General features: G+C 41.3%; 1 protein-coding gene across 5 annotated transcripts in view; it reads left to right on the top strand.

Moving 5' to 3' along the window:
• The window catches only part of CALD1 (caldesmon 1), a 175,791-nt gene that overhangs the window by 88,337 nt on the left and 65,455 nt on the right, over positions 1-21,999 (top strand). For all 5 annotated transcript variants that reach the window (XM_066184480.1, XM_066184478.1, XM_066184476.1 and 2 more), the window contains one exon: positions 495-606. In XM_066184480.1, coding sequence (XP_066040577.1) covers positions 536-606 — 71 coding nt within the window. In that variant the 5' untranslated portion in view covers positions 495-535. The remainder of the gene's footprint in view (positions 1-494; positions 607-21,999) is intronic.

Here is a 21,999-nt window from a genome sequence, read left to right as displayed (position 1 = left end):
TTCACTTTCTTGTTCTTTTTGCATTTCTGAAGGTTGGGGTGGGAACAGTCCGACTAACTTTTGCAGAACTTTTAATTATCTGTGCAACTAAAGAAAATAAGAACTCTCTTGTGCAGTGCTTTTACTGCTTGCGGTGAAAAAACTGGAAGCTTAATGTTAAAAATCCTGCTGAATTGTTGCTTTTGTTAGTGGAAAAGACCTGTGACGTTACAAATAGCTAGTCTGCGGCTAGCAGATGTATACAGTCCTTACTTGAAGCATGTTGATTTAATTTTAACTAGGAAACTAAACTCAGGCACGGACTATGTTTATCCTACAAGATATTTCATTAATCTTGTTTATCTCAACAATACTGAGGAAGTTGAGGTTTTTTTGATGGAAAAAGAAAACAGTTACAGCGAAGTTAAGACAGCAAAACAAAACTAAATGGACTCAGTTGGTTAAATGCATCCCTTGTGTTTTCACTCTCATCTAAGTGATCATCTCCCTTTTAGATTTGGATCCTTCCAGAGGTTAGAACACTTGAACACCCACCATGGATGACTTTGAACGCCGCAGAGAACTCAGGAGGCAAAAGCGTGAGGAAATGCGCCTGGAAGCAGAGAGGTAAGTCACTGCATCTGGAAAATGGTGCTGGTGGCTTGCCTTTGACTAGCAGTGGCTATGAGAATTTCTGCCTTAAGTTCCAAAGAGTTCCTGTGCTATTGATATGTGCCAGAAAAAATAGCTTTAGCTAATGTTGTGGGAGAGGTGAGGGGTGTGTATTGTCTGATTTCCTTACACTGCTGTAAATGTCTGGCTTCTAGTGTTTTTGCTACATGGATAAATGTAAACAGCAGAGGTGGTGGAATTTGGCCACATGAAACCATAGAGAGAAAAGCTCATCCTTAGATGTTCTGTGAGTGCTATGCAGAAGGGATTGTGAGATTGCCAGATATTTATATATATACTAAAGGTAAAGTTATAAGATATACATTGAAAGCTGGGATACACTAGCTATATGCAGTATAGCATATGTGTGAATTGTTTGCCATTACTGTGGATTCCTTTTGTGTTTCTACTGCCTGTTGCTTTATATTAATACAGCCACTTTATGTGGGCAACAGGAACAGCCTTTTCTGTCAGTTGTTACAGATTTACTTTGGTGAAAAGGGAGCAGAATTTTATGTGGGTATGATGATGTCAATTTATGAAAGAAATGCCATGAAAAATTCTGGGAATGATATTTCATTAACTAAACCCATTTTACACCTGTACAGTTCTGTTTGCTTTACTTTAATGAAATTTCATGATTAACACTGATGTAAGCAGGGAGAAAGGCTCCATTTATTTCTGTAACGTCTTCAGTGATAAAAAGATGTGATTTAGTTTATTAACACTGCACTGATTTAAAAGAATGAAAGCTAGGTTTAAACACATTTTTTTTCTCACTTTTGTATTTAATTTTGAATAGGGACTTCATTTTCCTTTCTTCTTCCTTAAGTAAAGCTGTTAAAGGAAAGCCCCAGACCTTAGGGTCTGTTGGGAATAGAGGCCTTGGGTGGTCTGTGGAGGATGTTAGAGGCTGTAGTTTGGGAGTTTCTGTAGAAAAATGCCACTTGACTTCTCATTGAAGACTCCAGGCTCTTGCAGAACATGCAGAGGCTGTGGGGTGACCTGGGCATGAGCCATGTGGTGTGGCTGATTTGGGCAGGCAGGGACAGCCCCAGGGGTTGAGGAGAGTGGGCTCTGCCCTTGCCACCACTGGAGCTGAAATCCAAGGTGTCACGCTATCCCATTCTGCTAATGGGAAGTGGGCTTTCCACATCTGGGAGGCTTTGTTTGGGTTTAGTGTGGTGCTTTCATGGAGGAGGGTAGCTTAGTCTCAGCCTGGCCAGAGGAGAAGGGCTTGGGCCTGTGTCCCTTTTTCTCCGTGTTCACTGCAGATGTGCTCTGTGCCCTTTCCCACACATTTGAAGGCTTTCAACAATAAATTACTGTACACTAAATCTTGCTGTACTCCCTTTGCTGCTGCCAGCTTCAAGCATTCAAGTACAATGAGTCAGACCCCTTAAAAGTCACAAGACTGCTTTAAAAATATCAGGATCTTAAAAATAATTCAGTCTGGCCTTTTTATTTTTGGTTTGCCTTAACAATAGCAGAGCCTGATTCTCAAGTCGAGATGTGACTCTGGGAGCTGGGACCTCCCAAATCCTGCCCCAGCAAGGGCAATGTGGGGCAGGAGCTAGTGTGCCCCCATTGCAGTGCTCACACAGAGGGAAGAACAGCAGCACTGGGAAAGTTATTAACAAATGAATATGTGATGCTGCATTGGTTTTGGTGAATTCAGATTTTTAGGGATTTGGGGATCATCTTCGCCTTTAATATGACCACAACATGTTCACATGTCATAAACTGCAGAAGTCTGCTTGCCAGACTTGCCTCTGAACACTTTCAGGTGTTTTATGTATGTAGTGGGTCGTGTAGTCCTAGAGGAGGTTGGAAATTAGTTCCTCCATGCGTTCTGAGCAGAGGCCATTTCCCCAGCCCTCCCATCAGTGGGCTGTAGCCTTGCTGTGGGGAATCCAGCACTGGCTGCAAGTGAGATGGACAAGATGGATGTCTGTGTAGGCTGTAGCACGCTTGCCAGGTCTCCCAAATACTGTTTAAGCTTCTCTGAGTAGAGCAGTAAACCCAGAAATGTGAGCAGCCAGGTCCATCAGCAGTGCTTGAACCTCAGCCAGTTGCAGTGAGGCATTCTGCAGTTTCCTGGGATAAATGTACATAAGAAGCCCATCTTATCTAGCTGGATGCCTGTGCCCAAGAGAGAGTGAGGGGTGAAAATGTAGCAGCATGGGCTCCTGCACCACGTGCCCAAGAGAGAGTGACTTGATGTTATCATGCCTTAGAGCCAGAGGCCGTGTTAGGAGTGGTGAGGATACATGTGCTGTCAGATTCCCAAGTGTCTGTGATGCTGGAGCCACTGATGTCCAGATATTTAATCTTTGGAGAAGCTTAGTGTAAATTCAGTCCTTGAGGTCTGGTGTTAGGCTTTGTGTTTTGGTGTTGTGGTTTTTTTTTTTTTTTTTTTTTTTTTTTTTTTTTTTTTTTTACCATTTTCCAGGAATCTGTTGGAAATTATATTTTGTTGTGCTGTGTAGCCCTGGCATTCTCAGTTCATATGATTAGGACTGATCCTGAGAAGTCATTTTGTCTTTTGAAGACCAACATTGCTTTTTGCCCCTGGTATGTGCTGTAGCTATTAGTTTATGCTGTGGCAACTCAGATAAAAATTGACACCAACATAGAGACAAAGTGGGGTTTTTGCATTTTAAGTTCTTGCAATTTCAAGGTATTCCAGACATTCTGGATTCCCCACACAGGCTCACTGCGCCCACCCAGAAATTTTGTCCAGCCAGGTTTGGTGGTTTGTTTTTTTTTTGTTTTTTTTTAAACTATTTATATTTGTCTGGAATCTCTGGAGGCCTATCAACGTGTTTGGAGCAGCACTGCAGACCTGTCTAGGGGGCATGTTTCCAACAGCAGACATATGGGACTTTGTCCAGCTTTCTCCTAGGCTGTCAGATTTATTACATGTGCTCAGCCTGGCAGGGACCCAGCAGCTCGGGTACCACAGGGGGGAAGGAGGCTTTTCAGGCACAGGCTGGGAAACCCAGGACAAAGTATGGCAGTGTTAACTTGTGCCTGTCTGGCAGCATTCTGCATCTGGTTTATACCGATCAGGTGTGAGGTCAGGGAAAAAAGGAAAACCTTCAGCTGTTGGGGTGATGGGATGTGCTGCATCTTTAGTTGCTCTGTGGCAAAGCTGAGGCTTTGTCCTGCTCCACAGGGACAGAGGGACAGTGGTTTTATAAAGCTGAGGTACCAGTCTGGAGCTGGCTGAAGTCAGTGGGAAGCTTTGTGCTGATTTCAGTGGCCTTTGGATTAAGCCCTACCTGAGTTTTTCCAGCCAGTTGATTTATGAGGCAGTGGCAGCCCTTATGGAGCTGGATGAAGGTTTTCCCTTCCCAGCCACAGGGCACTGTGCTGGAGTGTCAGGGCTGTCACAGAAGTGAGCTGCATGGAACTGACAGGAAAATTCCCATGCGGAATTGGAGCACAGGGGGCTGACTTCTTTAAGCAAGGGAAAAAACAAATACTGTCTGCTGCTTTGTGCATCTTCCTAGGCAGTAAAAGATGTTCTCTTGAACAAAACCATCAGGTTTTGTCATTTTGATGTTGTAACTGACACTGGAAGAATTTAGCCTGGAGCTGGGTGGAGTCTGTGTGTATCTGGTAGGATGGTGCTCTTGAGTGTCTTGCTGGTTCCCTTGAGTCTTCTTCAGCTGCACTGAAAAACTGAGGTGAAATACTTCTTGAAATGAAAATGGGCCTAGTTCCTTGACTTCAGCATAACTGAGAGCAAAAAAAAAACCCCTTGAACTCTCTAAAGAGTATTTCTCAGGTTAATCTGTTTAGCACTTAAACCTCAATTTTACAAGTAGCTGACTTGCCATTATACCAGCAATGAATTTTCACTTCTGCTTTGTGCTTGTTATTGTTTTGTTTGTATTTAGTGGTGTGTTTTGTTTTGTGTTTGTTTGTTTGCTTGTTTTTAATTAGACTATGAAGGTGATCCAATTTGCTCCACTGTTACATCATCACTACTGCAGATTTCAGGGTTGTCTTAGGATCATTGTCAGACTGGCCTCCATTCAGCTGAAGCTTAACTTTGAATCTGAACCAGAGTTCTGCCCTGCATCCTGCCTTTCCCTAAGGGGTTGCAGATCATATCATGGGGAAAGAGAGGTGTTGGTCATTCTGTTGTGAAAATATGGCAAAAAGAAGGGGTTATCTAGATCAATTAGATATTAATAAATTCACTCTAAGAAAGGGTGTGTGAGTAGGACATAGAGAAAAACACTGCCACAAAGCTCTGTGGTTCCTGACAGCATTAATTTCTGAAGGCACTAGTTAAAGATTTCTTTATTTAAAAAAAAAAAAAAAATCCCTGCTGGTCAGGGATGGCAGCAGCCTGCAGGAGGCTAGAAGTCTCCTGGGGTAGTAAATTGCTTAATGCAACTTCTGCTGAAACAAGACACATGGTTCATCCCAACTTGGTACAACTGAAAAAGAAGTCAAGTGAATTTCAGTTTGATTCCGTGAAGGTGTGTATAGAACCAGAAAGACATTTCACTTCCTTTTTAGTGTTCCTGTTGAGCCTGTTGTAGCTCTGGTAGCATACAAAGGGCTGATTCACCAAGTTTAGAAGGTCAAACCAGGAGGGTACGAATCTTTCCAGGACAATGAGAAGCACATTTCTTATCTTCTTGAGAGGTTAAGACTGGACACATTTGTTTCCATAGCATCTTAATGCTTCTGGAGAGCAGGAAAGTGTCATCTTTGCCACCCACAGAAAGTAAAAAATGTCCTTCTCCTGTCCAGGACAGTGAGGGTAAGCATGTGTCCATGTTAGACCAATGTTGAATACCCACAAATAACTTCTGAAGCTGTTTTTCATTCCTGCAGTGGAGTTATCCCTGGTATGGGGTGTACATTAGTGAGAAATGTTAAACAGAGTTGAGAGTTCAGGAATTATACAAAAATTATTCCTTTCTGGTTTCCTTTTTCTAGAAACACTAGGAGTTGCCCCTTTCTTGCTCTCAGGCATCTGGTTATGTTTTTATTAAGAGTTTTCAAAGACTATGCTCCAATTCAAGTTTGTGTTAAAGAAAGGAGAGTATGATCTTAATACAAGTCTTCAATGAGTGCATGTTTGAACATAAGAGAAGCTGGCTGCATATGTATTCCATGTCATTTCCCAAAGTTCCTGCTTTATTTCAGAACTGTGTTTCCCCACAAGTTAAGCCTCTGTCGTCCTAAGGGCTGGGCTCCTGTCTATTCTGAGCCCCTTTTGCTACTAGAAAAAAACCTGCAGTGGATTTATCTCTCCATTAACATCATATATCCTGAAGAAGAAAATATTTTGGGAATTTCTGTTTGTGTTTCTGTAAAATACTCACTTTTTGCTGGAGCTGAGACATGACGCTTTCTGTCATGTTAAATGAGTTAAATATTAAGGCACTGAATAAATAAGATTAGAGATGCATGAGAGTTGAGAACAAATTGAAACAGAGTGCTCCAGCGGTTAACCTGTCTTCACAGCTGCCTGAAATTCCAGGACTGACAGGACATATTTGGGTTGTTGAGGTGGGTTTGGCCCTTCACACTGAATCTCTGTTGTACAATCTTTTGGAATTCATTCTTAATCCAGGCAGAAAAGCACGACCCAGTGGCTCATTAAAACCTTCCCTACTGCAGTCGCTCTCAAGTGGAAGTGGATACCAAACAAATCTTTGCTATTGTAGCATTTCAAATGCCCTGGAGGAAATAACCAAATGTATGGAAAGCTTGTTAGAATTTAGCGGCTAATTTTTGTGGTTTTTTTCAGATTACATTTTCTTTAAAGTCATTATGGAGAAATGTTTCATAAAAGCGGCTTTGTTCTTCCAAAGAGCTAGACATACAGAGTGTAGACTTCCCTGCGCTGAACCCACTGCAATTCCTAAGCAGACAAGGAAATCAGCTCCTTAGTATTTCATATGATAATTCAGATTATGGATGATATTATGTTAAAATCACTCTGTAATCTGTGTACTACACCAGCCAAGCTTTTAGGAGGACAGTTCCAATTGAGCACCCCAGACAGCTGGCCAAAACCTTTCATCTCTTGGAAACACCAAGGAGTTTTAGAAATTATTCAGTGAAAAGAGTCCCCTCCAATCCTGTAATCAGGTAACGTACCTACTGCCAATGGAAAACCTGCCCTTTGTTTTCTACTGTAAATTTATTAGCTTTAACTGGATTGGTGTCCCTCATGAGCTGGATTTGATTTAAATATCTTATAAATACAGGCATGGAGACGCAGATTTTTGTGCTTGTTATTGATAATTCTGACAAGCATGCCAGCTTAAAAGAGCACCATGTGAGAAGCAATATAACATGGAACTTTATCAAGATTTTCAGAATTAGACCAAAACATAGGTACCACACAAAGAAAACTGTGAGTTTGAAGAAATGTAAGTGATATAATACAAGTAAGTGTTAGTGGCTTTCCTGCCATCTATATGTTGAAAAGTTGCATCTATTTGGTGTCTTAGATGGAAATTGGCAGTATGCAGTCTATTAAGACAGGGCAGACTGTAGCACTCTTGCATCTCTGTCATTGCACCTTCAAACAATGTAAGTCATATCTGCCACCAGAATTTTCTCATACAAAGAACCTCAGATACTTGAAATGCAAAAAGGCCACGTTAAGTGAACATTGACCTAAGGTTGTGAAAGGCACAGAGCCTTCAAATATCCTGTGCCTTCCACAGCATGGTATGTAGCTTAACTTCTGTTAACTCCACATGGCATTGTTCTAAACTGACTCAGAATAAAAGAGGCTCTGCTCTTGGTCCCTGGTCTACTTTTGGCAGACTCTTAGGAAGGGAAATCTCTATATTTCTTCCTAGACAAAAGGTATGTAATTGAGCTCTCAGCTGCTTAGTCATTTTCCATGTACCTGATATCCACAACTAGTGCAAGTGGCAGAGTTAATTTAATTCATTGTAAAAAGCATTCTCATGCCATAGGATTATGTTTACCTCATCACACAAATTGCTTATGCTTACAAATTTGCATATGCTTACAAATGATTTGGCTGAAAAATCTACATTAACCCTTCTTTTCACTAAATAAGACCTTATACTTAATAGTGATGCTCAGCAGCAAATTTCATTTTGTTTAAAGAAAAGCAAAGGCAATGCTGTGCTGTTCCCATACCAAAGAAGCTGATGGTTGAATATCCCTGTGTCTTAGGAAAAGTTTTAAAGAATATTCTTCAGGCAAATATGTTGGATACATTAATCTGCAGTAACATATTCTGTGGGCTGCATATGTGTGTTTCAAGGGTCTGGACAGAAGAACTAACAGCAGCCTCGAAAACTGCAAATTTGAAGACTTGAAATGGTATCTCTTAGTTATTACATTTAAATGCCTTCTTCTAAGAGAACAAGAACATTGTTGAACTTATTGCTTAATTATGTCACTATTCTTCAGGGCATTCTGGGATCAGAATGGTAGAAGTTACTAGACATGAGAGAAATTGCAGTTATTGCCCGGTTGTAAGACTCTTTAAGGAGTGACATGAAAAAAAATTTGGCCAGAGTGTTTCTAGGAGCATCTGCTTCTCAGTGTGAGTTTGCATTTTATTAAAGTCTTTATGATCTAATATCTGAAATTAAACCAGATAATCAGAAGATGAGACCTCCCTTTAAAAAGCTGACGCCAGTTGGTTTGCAGGGATAATAGATTAAATGAAGTCAAATGCTAACAAGTTTTACACACGAATAAGCAGTATTATGTAAACACTATCAGATTGCTGGCAGCCCGGGCAAAGCCATCCCTTCGCAGCTCAGTTCAAAGAACCAGAGAGGAAAAATGTGATTTACAAATAAAACCCCAAACTGACTTCAACTTGAAGAAGCATCTCATTTGGTCAATTAGCTTCTGCATTTTTGGCTTTGTGCCTTTAAATAAGTTTTTAATTACTGAAGACAAATGTTTTTAAGTGGCATTATTTCTCTCATCGTAACCTACTTATTAGTTTATGCTAAACAAGGAAAATCCCTCTTGCCAGCAGATTGTCCTTGCATGATCAAGGTCTTACATAGCATGAAGGGAGTCATCAGGTGGCTGTGCTTCTTGGGCAAATTAATTCATCAGCACACAGCTCAAGAAATCACAGAATCACAGAATGTGTAAGTTGGAAGAGACCTTCAAGATCATCGAGTCCAACCCAGCCCTAACTTCTCAACTAGATCATGGCATGCAGTGCCACATCCAGTCTTTTTTTAAACATGTCCAGGGAGGGTGACTCCATCACCTCACTGGGCAGACTCTTCCAGTATTTAATCACTCTTTCCTTGAAAAACTTCTTCCTAATATCCAGCCTATATTTCCCTTGATGCAGGCTGCGACTGTGTCCTCTCGTTCTGTCAGTTTCTGCCTGGAGAAAGAGACCAACCAAATATGCCTGGCCAGAAATAAGAAACCTTATGAAAGAAGTCTGGTGACAGCACTAGTCACCAGGAATGCTGGCATGGAGCCTGACCAGAGGGTCAGGTCAACACAAGTGATACAGATTAGAAGGAATAGTAGTAGTTGTGTTGGTGTTGCAGCTGAACTCTTCTCTTCCTGGGGATGGTGATGGAAAGTGGGAGAGTAAGCAGGATGCATTTCTTTTTGTTTATTGTAAAGTATAAACCCAGTGGATAGAGTGTGTAACAGTTAAAGGTTAGCTTCGTCTTGATATTAAGGAAATATAAATAGATGCTGTTTTGCTCCTTTTTTATGTAAAAACATGTTGATTGGTCCAAATAAACTTGCTTCTTAATAGTTTTTGCTAGATAGTCTTGAATAAAAGGCCAGCAAGTTTGTCATGCTGACATAGAAAATCAAGGGAAGGCTGCAACTCAACAGCAAATTGTGACTGTCTTTTGGTTTGGGATTTTGTTTTTTGGGTTTTTTTTCTCTGCCATTTTTCTGAAAACGTGCCTCAGTTTCCTTTAGGGTAGGTTGTGACCCATTTTCAATGCAGACATAATTTTAAAAAAATGTAAGGACTGCACTAGCAAAGGTTATCTTCCAGCTGGACTGTGTTCTTGTGCTGAGACCAGAAGTGGTGCTCTAAATTGGTACCTAAAAGCAAGGCTTCTTCAATGGTTTCGTTACGTTACTGGTCCATACTCTTACTTCCCTCTTCTACCAGCTTGAGACAACATTTTGGTGCATGGATTGATTGAATTGGGCAACTACTCCCTTTTTAGTGAACCCTCTTTGCACAATCTAAACCTGATGCACACATATCATGGCAAATTTTAAAGTCAATTGAATGCAGAGTGGAAAGAAACCAAACCACTGTGACTCGATTTCCTGCTTGTTGGCTGAGCCTCTCCCAAGTCAGGTCTTACTGTGAAACAGCATGGTGGAGAAAGCCCAGTCACATTTGCACTGGGAGGTTTGCACAGGTTTAATGCACTTGGTTTCAAACGAGGTTTGAGGTAATTTTCTGCTATTTCTGTGCACAAGCAAGGACTCTGTAGCTGTGATGCACTTCTAAAGTCACTGAGAACATGCACAGTTATGTGTTCACAAGACACACATCTTCCTACCACAAGACAGGTTCCTATGTGTAATAGCTTATTTTGGAGAAATAAATCTTTTGGGGTTGGGAGGATCTTTTTGAGCAGAATTCCAATGAGCAGATAGTGTTAACAGGAGCAAGCTGGTTTCATTTATAACACTGTCAGCCCTCTAGTGATAGGGAAAAGATCAGATATTCACTGTATCAATCCGGGGAATTTCTGAAAGGCAGTGTTATAATTATAGTGATGAGAAAGATGTAGGGCTGAAGTTGGCTCCGGAGCAGAATGCTTACTTAAAATAAAGAATAAAACTTTTTCCATCTGTGTTTTTAAGCAGAGAAAAGAAATAAGGTGGTATAAATGGCTTTAAATGAAATGGACCTTTTGGGAGGGGGAAAAACCAACAAGCAACAAACCTCAGAAATTTGTTTTTGATCTTCATCTGAATTCCAAAACTGTTAATCAAATCTGAGCCACCAGATTTTCACAGAAATGCTTGCAACTGGGATGTGAACCACCACAAAAGGCTGCCTCTATTCCTCCCACTTTTAATGCCCATCACCTCCTCAGAGGACCAGAGCACAGCAGAGACTGGAGAGGAAAGTCCTTTCTATAATCCATATACAGAAGGGTTTTTTGTCCTTGTGCCTCTTCATGAGATGATTATACTATTGTATTGGCATGTTGCATCATGCCTTCCCTTAAGATGAAATCCTCAACCTGCAATCTGTTTTGCCCCTTTTCCCCCACACAGAAAATGTTTGATTAGTTAGAAATGAAAAGAAAAATCTTGTGTATTTCCACAGGAATAGGATGACTGTAGTTTCTTCAGAATAGGTTTCTTTTACTAGCCTGTGATCACCAAGCTGAACAGTTCTCACAGCTTTTTCAAGTTCATTTTCAGCCGACATGAAATAGCAAGCTTGTTCTGGGCACGGTTGCTCAGATGATTCCCGAGATTCTCCAGCATCTACTACTTCAGTGTCTTAATAAGGCAGTACCAGAGCTGGGAAGGACAAGGAGGTGGATTTTCTAAACACTGGCTACACATGGATTCCTTTTATGGTCCACCTTGCACAGTGGGGTATTCCTCTGAAGGTCAGAGACAGGGATAACAAAGTGCTTCCCACTGCAGCTTATTTCCTGAGGGTAGGCATCATATGTCACATCCAGGCTGTTCTGAGAAGGAGAAAGAAATAGTTGGGTAGGAGAGTGTAGAAAGAAGGGAAAAGAGCAGGGCCTGCAGTTCTGTCTATTTTGCATTGTTGCTATTTCTGCACTCACTGGGGCTGCAGGATGGACTTGTGACTATCCTGTGGAAAATGTGCTGATATTTCACAAAAAATGTCACTCAGAATCTCCTCTGTAGGATTTCAGGGGTCAGATCATCCCACAGCAATACCAAGGGCAAATTTTCATGTCATGGCCATGAATTTGGTTCTTCCTTCTCCCAGCAAAATGAGATAGAGTGCTAATGACCTTTTGAAACCAGTGAGTTATGATAGCTGGAGGGTTTGTCTGTGCTGGAATGCCACAAGATGAATTTGTTTAAGGAAAAGATTTAATTCCACTCCCCTTGCCCTTCTCTCTTGTACAAGCTGGAGAGTCTTTTCTCTCATTAGCATGTAATCATCTTAGTCTGGAGGATTGAGTAAGTTCCTTCAGGGCTATAGTCTCATTTCTCACTCAAATTTTTGATGGAATGGATGAGTCATTTCAATATTCTAACGAGAAAGAATATATTGGTGATTAAATTAATATGAGAAAACCTCCTACTAAGTAATGAAAATATCATCATGTTTTTTCAGGCCTGAATATAAGTGCAGGATATACATAAATTGAATGAAGAAAATATATCTTCAAGGCAAACCTGAAATGTTTAGACAAATTCAATGGACTTGTAATCTAATTTTTCGTTTACTGATTATTATCAGATGGACTAATACAGTATCTAATAAACTATGAAGATAATGAAAGACTTCAGCTGTGCCACCAGCTCTGACACTGAGTAAAGAGAAGTGCTTGAAGGTGTTGTTTTGGTGACTCATATCTTGAAAGTCTAACTTTCTTCATCTGTTTCCCTGTTGCTTTGCTGGCTCCATCCTGATTTCACCTATCGTGCTCACATCATACAATGAGATCCTGATGTAGTGCCTTTGATATCATCATAGGTCTTGCATGCTTGTGGTTATGCTGACGTTGGGAGAAATGTGACTTCTCAGTCTGTTGGCTGTGTGGTTTTGCTGGATATAATGTCTTGCTTTGAGGAGATAAAGGCATAAATGCACAGAAGTGGAACAAAGACCAAAAAACATAGAGTTTAGCTGATGAAAGCTTTTAAACTCCTGTCCTGACTTAAAGATAACAGAAGAATTCTGACATTTAAGCGAATATTAATGAATATGTTTTAAAGCAGGGTAGATCTAGGAGGAAAGGTTTGGTTGCCAGTTAAACCCATCTAATAGGCCATGTCATACATTCAAAGCTATTCCATGTTAAGTAGCATTCTGTGTTTCAAGCCTTGCCCTCGTTTCAGTCTGAATCCTGTTTTTGGTGGTTGTGCATGTTTAATTATTACTCTGGATTTGAGGGATTGGTATAACTGAGAGTAGGGATTATCTGTCCCGTCCTCTTTACACTGCTGGAAGAAATTCTGGTAAGATGTCTTGGTGACTAGGAATGACTTTTCCGTCACCAGCCCATCTTCATTTATTTATTGGTTGTTCTTCCCTCAGCTTGGGCTGTACCCTGTCATCAGTTTTTCAGCCAAATTCTTTATGGAAGTCAATAGGGAGTCCTGCGCAAAGGGAAATGACATAATGTTGCCCTTTAGTCTTACCTCCAGAGAAGCAGACTTGGGAAACATACACATTTTCCTAATTACCAAGCACTGAATTTACAGCATGTGTTCATTTTCTATTGACATCCGGCAGCAACCCAACACATTGTAAATTCGGCAGTTTGTATCCCAGACAATTGTTTTTAATAAAAATATTCTGCACGTTGTCTTTATTTGGCTTGCATATGGTAAATGTTGAGGTCTTCAGTCCTCTGAGGTAAAGACTGTGCCATTTTAATGGGCAACATGGAGTGTTCTTAGCTAAAAATATTTCCTTGTCCCACTGGAGTGCATGATTTTGTGGGCTGCCACCTTTTACACAACCAGTAATTGCATTTTCCTGGAGATGACTGTCTCTACAGTTTGTAAAACACTTTTGATATGAAAGATGATGCTTCTATAAATGTAAACTGTTATCATGTGAAGTGTCACTTTTTGCATGGAAAGGGTTTCTGTGTTCATGGCCCACTGCTGTAGTGCCTTCAAGTTGTTCTTCTGCAGCACAGGACAAACAGAGTGGCAGAATGGGTTTAAAACTGAGACTTTCCTAATAGGACAACCTCTTTGCTAGAATTTAGACCCTTTAAAGCCTAAATGCTTATTAGATGAAGTAAGGATGTAAGCATAAACATAAAGAAATCTGACCAGAGCAGACTGTTTGAAAGGTAGCTGGAAGTGATTCTTTCTGCTGTGAGTAGTAATGCCATTTTTTACTGCTTTTATGCCTCCTTTAAGCACTGTAGTGCCTTTCATGATGAAAGCTGCTTGTACATTTTTATAACCATAGCATCTAGCATTTTGTCAGTTATTTACTAAATGTATATATCCCTGCATCATCCTTTTAGCCAGGCAGTGCTGTTCCTGTAGCTTTCCAAATGGGGAGTGAGGAGAGACTCAGCCACAAACCTATCAGAGGGGGGATGTACCAATGCTTTTTGCTTCCCTCTTTGCTTATCATATCTTCTCCAGGCTGCAGGATTTGGAGGATGATGTGCAAATCATCCAGGCCTACAGTTTATAGCACCTGTACTTTGGTACAGGCCACTTTTAGAAGGAGAAGCCATGAAAAGCCTTAGTCAGAGACTTCAGGAATCATTCTCTATAAGTTTTAGTGTCTTTGGAGGTTGTCCCACCTCTGTTACATTTGATAAGGACTCTGTGTGTATGTTTTATTGCAGGGAAAATTGCATATGGAGCCACTGCTTATCTCTGCCACTCACTGTTGGCTCCTGGATGTTGGTAGGGAGATACTGCAGTGTGTCTGCTGATGACTTCTCCTGGCAAGGGAGGTGATAAGGTGGATATCCTGATAATGCTGGACTTCCTGGCTGTTGGATAGCTGGCACTGAGATGGCATGAGGTGATTTGCATGGGCTGCAGGTCTTTTATGGAGCAGCTGTGTTCTTAACAAACCTTTTCAGAAGCTGGAGAGGAGTAAAACTTCCCTTGTTACCCCTTTCAACTGGATTTTGTGGGATTTCACCTCTACAGATGTTGTTTGAAGAGACTGAGGGGTCTTTCAAATGCCTGTGTGAACTTTAGAGTCACATCTTGAATGGTCAGTGGATAGAGCACTTTAATGTTCCTGAGCAAATGTGTGAGAGGAGGACATGGGAAACATCTAGAGACTTATTCTGTCCAAAACTAACAAACATGATGCTGCATTTTTGGGAAAGCAGTCAGAAAATAGGGCAGGAACAATACCAGACCCTTTGACTGAAGGTACTCTTCTGCCATTTGTGGACTGGATTCGTCATCTGGGACAGAAGCTATGGCCATTTCAGATACTATTCTTTCCATGTTTGCCTTCCTCTTTTCCTTTTTTTTCCCTTAAACCGGAACCATGACCCTGTTTCTTGTAAGTGTGCCTTTGTCATTGCGGGTTTAGGCTGTCATAACGCATTTTACCTCAAGCTCCATTTTTAATCACTTAGTGGCAGACCTGGGAATAGAAGCCATGTCCAAGGCAGGGAACAGCTGGGAGCTGTCTTAGAGAACAGCCTGCTCTGCAGTTTGCTTGCAAGCTGCATTTTGGGTCTCTCATAAACTGGGGCAAATGCAACTTCACCTTGTAACAAAGAGCAGTCTGAGCCTCAAAAGGCACAGAACTGCCTGCAACCTCATTTAGGCAGAAGAGGGGAATGAGCTTGTGCATTTAGTGAATGCTGGGAACAGATAATCAATTAAGTCTTTTAGGAGCGGAAAAAAACCAACTCCCCTTGTTAGACTTCCTCCTCCCTAGCCTTGTTCCCCATTATTTATCAATTAAATATGCTGAGAGTACTGATCTGTTGACCACGAAACCAGGGAGGGGGTGGTTGTGGGGTAATAGTTGCTATCCTATTCCAAAAGCTATAATATGGATACCAGAAAGAATGAGAGTCAGATGTAGATGATGCTGTTGAGTTGCCATTGGTGGAACAGAATGTACTATACTCTCCAGCTATGGTTGTTGCTGTGTCTAAAACCATGCAGTTTGAGTGAAATGTGGATGTCAGTCTGGAGCACTTGTGTGGTTTATAGGCTTCCCATTATGTTGATGAACTGTGTGCGATAGATTAAACTGGCACTAAAATACCATGTCTCCAAACAGCTTATTTTGCTGCACCGATTTTGCTTCCACTGAGAGTTGGATGCAAGTGGAGAGAGTCTTATCATTCAGGCACTCCAAGGTGCCTGTTTGCTGTTCCTACTGTCAGCAAAATTCTGATTGGCTTCCTTACAAAAACTGGATGAACTGCTTGTAGGCTTGTTTTTCACAAAAGCCTGGATGGCTGATGGGGGGCTAGGAAAGAAAGCTGAAAACTGGGAATGCTTACCCCAAACCCTTTTTCATATAAGAAATGGAAGGGAAGGGGGACAAATTCTACATTTCCTGCTAGATGACAATGAGCAGCTCTGGTTTTCTCCAGATGGAGAACACTCTCTGATGATTGCTCCATTAAGAAATAAGGGTAGAGGCCTTGCCTTCACTGAGCTGTGACCCTGGTGTCCCTAAATTGTGCTTAGTAACTCCTCTTTTGTTGTACTTCAAATCAGTGTTTTAGCTTAGGCAGTCATAACTCATTTTTCTACATGTATTTAACTTCAAATCAGTGTTTTTCAGTACTATTTGGAGTCACAAATTGGAAACCAACATCAAAAACTTAAACTAAATACGAACTTGAAACTTGTTTAAGCCGTTATTCTTTTCCTGAACAGCAACTCAGTCCAAATAGTGACATTTAAAAGTCTTTTTTAAATTCAAATATTAACTTGAATTGAAGGAGCCAAACTGAAACCAAACCAAAGCTGAACTGAAAAGGATACTTTAGTTGAACTTTATGAGCAGAGCTGTACTGCAAGGTTGCTTACATGTGTGCACTGAAGGGAAAGACCTCTACTCTGGAATTCTTGCTGTCTTAATTAACACAGGGTGTGCACAGCTGATTGACAGTGAAATGGCAGAACATGCAGTCAGGCAATTACAGACAACACAAACTGTGGTCACAACTCATCTGATTGACTGTGGAGTCATTGGCAAATGTGACCCAAACACAGGGATTGCACTGAAAGACAAATTTTATAGGAAGACCTAAAAAGGAGAACAGCAAAATCTCTCACCTACTTCTACACTCCCAAGATGTTACTGCTTACCTGAGACAAAAAAGGAAGGACACAGTTCCTTGGGAGAGTTAAGGTGGGGCATTTGTGACCCTGTTAGGCCCATCTAATGGGACACCTGCCCTTTATTATGTACAGGTGTGGGGATCCCTTACCCCACCTGGATCACAGATGTACCTTGTTCTAAAAATCCATACCAGCAGTGGCTGCAACCCACTATCATGAGTTAACTAAATGAAGCCTCCCATGGATTTTAAAAATAGATTTACAAGCAAATTTATTTTTTCCTTGTTCAAGGGTGAAGGCAACCAAAACAATAAGAATATATGTTGGCAAGCACTGGGAGTGATCAGACCAAGTCTAGTTAAAAGATTTAAAGGAGGAAGAACATGTTAGGGAGAGTAAATTTTTAAAGCATCTCCCATGAGCTGAGTTGATGACTCAGCCACAGGTGGTTCCCCAGTGGTAGAGGTTCATACCCACGGTGTGGGGGTCTTCCTGAATTGTCCCAGGCAATCCTGGCTCCAGACTCTTGCTGTGAGGGAGCTCCTGGGCATTAAAGTTTGGGCCCAGAAATCTGCACACTCTATTTCAGCTCAGCACTTGCAGTGCTCAGGTGTCACCCTCTCTGACAATAGGTATTTGGCCCATGATAAATGTACCAAGGGGTTTTTTTCTTCCCTCCCTTGAGTACTTAAAGCTCCCTTGTCAGCATTCAGGAAAGACGTGTTTAGACTGAGTTGGAAGCAGGTACCAATATGGCTAGCTGACGCAAGAGTGGTTTATTTTCCATTTTAATAGTTCTTTAAACAGGTCCTGCATTTTTATATAGCTCCTTTGTTGGAATAAAAGTCTTTGTTGGAGGCTACCAGACAGCTATAAATAGCTGTTGTGAGTATTTATGCTGAGGATAATCTCAGGAGAAGCTATTTTTAACTTTGCACATTGTTTAGAGTAGGAAATTCTTTTAATGCCCACATTTTCCATTCCCAGTGCCATTAGATTTTCCCCACCCCCTCTTGTGATGTGTGCCTTGCTTACTCTTTCTCTCTCTTATTTCCTTTAAGGTTCAAGGTTGCAGCCAATCTGCTCCAGAGGCAGACTTGAGTTTATTATTTTTTTAAAGGAAAATGCTAACTTTGGCCTTCTGTGATTGTGTGGGAATTCAATTCATTTCATGGGGCTCTCAGAATGTAAACGAGATATCTCACCAGGCTGTCCCTGTAAATTGGGTAATGAATGAGCACTTTATTTCTCTACAGCATGGAACTCATGTGCCTGTTAGAATAACAGTGACCAATCTATTTTATACTCCCAGAGAAAGTATTCTGCTTTTTTTTGTGTGAGTTTGTGAGAGCTGCTGCTTTTACCAACACTTAATGCTGGACCAGAAAAATAAAATAAAATAAAATATACCTGCAACTTAAAAATATGGTCCAAGGCAAAGCTTGTTCTTACACAAACCAATATATAATTTCAATCTACAAAATCATCAAATATGTGTTAAATTGGAAGTCAGATTGAAAGCAGATATAATTTGACACAATTTGAAGTGCAGCCATAGAGAGTTCACTGTTTACCTGTGATGCAATCTAGTCAGACTTTTTTAATTTTTCACAATTCTCTTTAGTCTACAAAGATATTGATTCATGCAAAGCCCAACAATTAATGGGAATTAGGTATCTTCTAGACAGAAGAAGCCTAGATGGTCAGTATGAAGGATTACTTGACAGCAAAAGTTCTGTGAGGTCTGTCCTGTACATAGTGTCAGATTTTAAAAGGTATTTCAATATCTCTTGAGATTTGCCTTTGAAATCTCTTTTGATCTCATGGGGCCACACAGAAGACAATCTGTGTGCTCTTGAAAACCTCACCCAAGCTCCCTGCTACTGCCGGCAGCCCTGGAGCATCTTTTAGCCTGTATGAGGGGATGGTGTTTTTTTAGAAGATGAAAGACATCTCAAGTCTCTCTTTCTCTGCACAGTTGATAAGGATTTGTGGCCTGTAACCTACCTGCCCATGTTTGTAAAGCATGTTGACTTCATGGGAACTATATTTGGGTTTTTGACAGCTCGTGTTAATGTTAATTTGGCTATTTAATTTGTGCTTGCCACATAAATATGTAGGTACATGTGCACACATACCCTGCAGTTTTGAAACGCTGCTGTGCTGGAGGCAAGGGCTGGTGGCCACACAGCTCATTTGCTGCACTAATGGTTAAAGAAAATGAATTGTGGGGACAGGAAAATTAAAATCCATCACTGCAGACTGCACCTCTGTTTGGCCTGCTGAGTTAGCAATGTCATGATCACAAAGATCAGGGCTTAATTTCCCATCTGTAATGTTGTTTGCCTGAAGATCAGAGGTTATTGAATATGACTATTAAACAGAAAATGTGACATTCCAGGCTGTGTAAATGTTAGAGAAAGGAGCTTGCTGAGTGGAGAGAGGCTGAGTGCTCAGGTACCTCACTGGGGAAACTGTGGCCTATGCCAAGCAGACCAGCAAAAGGATTGGACCTTCTGCCCAAAGGCAGCTTTTTGTAGTCTTGGAAGGCCTTTGCTGAAAACCATCAAGAACCCACCTGGATAAAAACCTTGAGAAGTACAATATGAAATAAGCAGTAGGCTCAGTTACTCTGGGGGAACTCCTGCCCTGTGCAGGCAAAACCCAAAAAAAAGAAAAAGCAACAACCAGATGGAAGCAGGACTTGGTGTTGTGTCTTACTGCAGAGTCAGTACTGGCTAGTAACTAGGATGTTATTCCAGCAGGGAGGCCAGAAACCATTGGAGGTCAGCAAGAAGAAAGGTGACGGATTGAAGCCACAGTGATGTCTTGACTCTCAAGCCAAAGATTGCAGGGTGTGCTCCAAATGGAAATTTTCTGCATGTGCCACAGCCTTGACTCAGAGGTGGCTCTCCTGAGTTAGCCTGCAAGGGTGCCAGGTGTAATGAGTCCACTAAAACCTGGCTGCAGACATCCAAGTTTTACATTCCCATTTTATGGGATGCAGTCAAATGATTTCTTTCCCTGTTACCTTGCCTTTTTTATCTGATGAAACTATGGCTTTATTCAATCTCTGTATTTTTCTCCTTTCTCTGTTGTCTAGAATGTGACCAGATCAAATTTCACCCTTCTGTCATGACCATTAGTAGCTTAATTTTTTTTTACATGAAGCTTTTTCGACGATAAAATCTCTCCCAGACTGTAGTTATATAATATTCAAGGTCAAAGTAATCATAACAGAATCTACCTCACTTATTAGGACAGTGGTGATGGAAATGAAAATTCCCCGACAGGAATTTTTTTTGCAGGATTTTGCTACTGCACACATAATTCATGAGACCTGATCCATGAAAGATGATGCCATTTCTAGGCCCATTGCACTGAGCTATGTAGTATCCTGAATTTTTTAGTTGTGAGGTAGAAGTAAAACTTTTGGGAAAGAAAAACGTAACTACAGGATTTTTGGATGTTGCTGTTGTATGCACACTAGATGGCTTTGAATCCAAAGTGTCATATGATTAAAAATCAGCATGTTTGTAGATGTACAGGGTCTTCCTGGAGACCTTTTGTATTATTATTCCTTGTGTTGCCTCTGTGTCCTCCCTGCTGTCTTCTTAGCACTACAAACCTCCTTCTCTAGTTCACAATCATCCTCACAGGAACTATTCATGTCAGAGGAAAAGCTTTAAGGTGCCTTTGGTGGTTTCACTGTGGATGGAAGAATGGTGACCCAGGGAGAAGCTGACCAGCTATAAAACTTGTGTAATTTTCTTCATTCATATTTGTCTATACCTGATATTCTTTTTCCTCTCTCCCAGATGGCTGGGGATATATTTGATCTTTGAAAACCATGAGGCCATATGTGATTATTTTCAGAGAATGTCAGTGATGCCTTGGGAAGGCTGACCTGAAACAGAGGCTGGACAGAGCTAGAGAATAAAGTAGGTATTTATTGAAAGGCCTTTAGGGTACACCTTGGGCAGGACAGGAGCCTGGCCAGGGCTACACCCAAGGTGGACGAAGAATGGTCACAAAATGGACGACCAGTCACAAGGTCTCACATTTTTATAAGTTTTGGTCCATTTGCATATTGGGGTTTAATTGTCCAATTACAGCTTCAGGTTGTGAGGTCCCATCCTTCTTGTTCCTCCCTTCAGCCCACCATTGTTTGTGCATTTGGGCCTAAAAGTTGTCCTTGGTCTTCATCAGGAAAAGGATTTGTTTTGTCTCCCTACTCTGTGAAGAGAACTGACTGACACTTAATACGAGGCTCAGAACTGCACCCCTAGGCAGCACAGAATGTGAAAAACATGAAAGCTAAAACTTAAGGTGTCATCAGGACAAGAAATTTGGTGTGAGTTTCACTGAAAGAAGAACTTGTTGCCAAAAGGGATCTCCTTTTCTTCAAGTGTCTTCTGACATGAAAATACAGCTAAGCCCTCCGTACTGAAAAGTTTATTGTAAACAAAGAGTGTGTCCACTCACCTGGTGCTTATGGGCACCCCTTCATGAAGTAAACACAGGATGTGATTGCCTGGGGCCCTGTCATCAGTGAAGCTGCACTAAGATTGAGTTTGGCTTGATCTTTGTCAGGAGCTGTCTGGCATAGCTCCTTGCCAGCGGTGACTTCAGCAGGCACACAGAGGCATTGTTGAAGCACAGACATTGCTTGATCAAACCTTTTGTTAAAGCCTTCCGAAGCAGTTAGTCCTGGTAATGGTTGATACAACACCTGTAAGACAATAACTTTTGCTGCAGACATTCTTCTGTGCCCAGCCTCGATGAGGAAGAGCAAGGAGGACTCCTTTCTTTGGCTCATGTCATCTCTTTAGGATGAGCTGTAATAGCTTGAGTGGTTATCTCTGCAATCCTTCGTGCTCCCATTGCCAGCATGGCAGGTGCTCCCTTCAGCACAGTCTAGAAGCCTGCTAAAAGTTTTTCATTGCTGTTGTTAATCCAAATTGAGCCTTTGATTGCTGAAAAAATACCCGCACTTCAATAGCAGTAGATGTGTGCCTCCTTGGACTGCAGTGTGTCACAAAATATCAATGTCGTTGCCACGTTTTCCCTGGGTAAGGATGCCTTCAGAATTTATGTGGTGGCTTCTAATCCATCTGTGTGGGCTGCAACATTTGGACTTGTATACACTCATTGCTGCCAGCAGGATTTAGGAAGTTTTGAAGAGCTTTGCTGTGTTGCAGCCTGAATGGTTTAGAAGTGTCCCTTTGCATTTCTGCAGGAAATCTGCACAGGACTAGACTCAAGTTTTAGTCAGCTCAGCATGTTTTCATCAAAACAGGCCCTGTTTAATTTCACCAAGGAGAATATGGAGGGCATATGATTTCTGGTACTGAACAGGTGTGCTATAGGTCACTTGAGGTG

This window comes from Chamaea fasciata, unplaced genomic scaffold (assembly GCF_029207755.1).
Source record: "Chamaea fasciata isolate MVZ Bird 193981 ecotype frontalis unplaced genomic scaffold, bChaFas1.0.hap1 SCAF_5, whole genome shotgun sequence".
NCBI classification, from domain to species: Eukaryota; Metazoa; Chordata; class Aves; order Passeriformes; family Sylviidae; genus Chamaea; species Chamaea fasciata.
The sequence above is the reverse complement of the archived record's forward strand: the minus strand, read 5'-3'. Positions and strand labels throughout refer to the sequence as shown.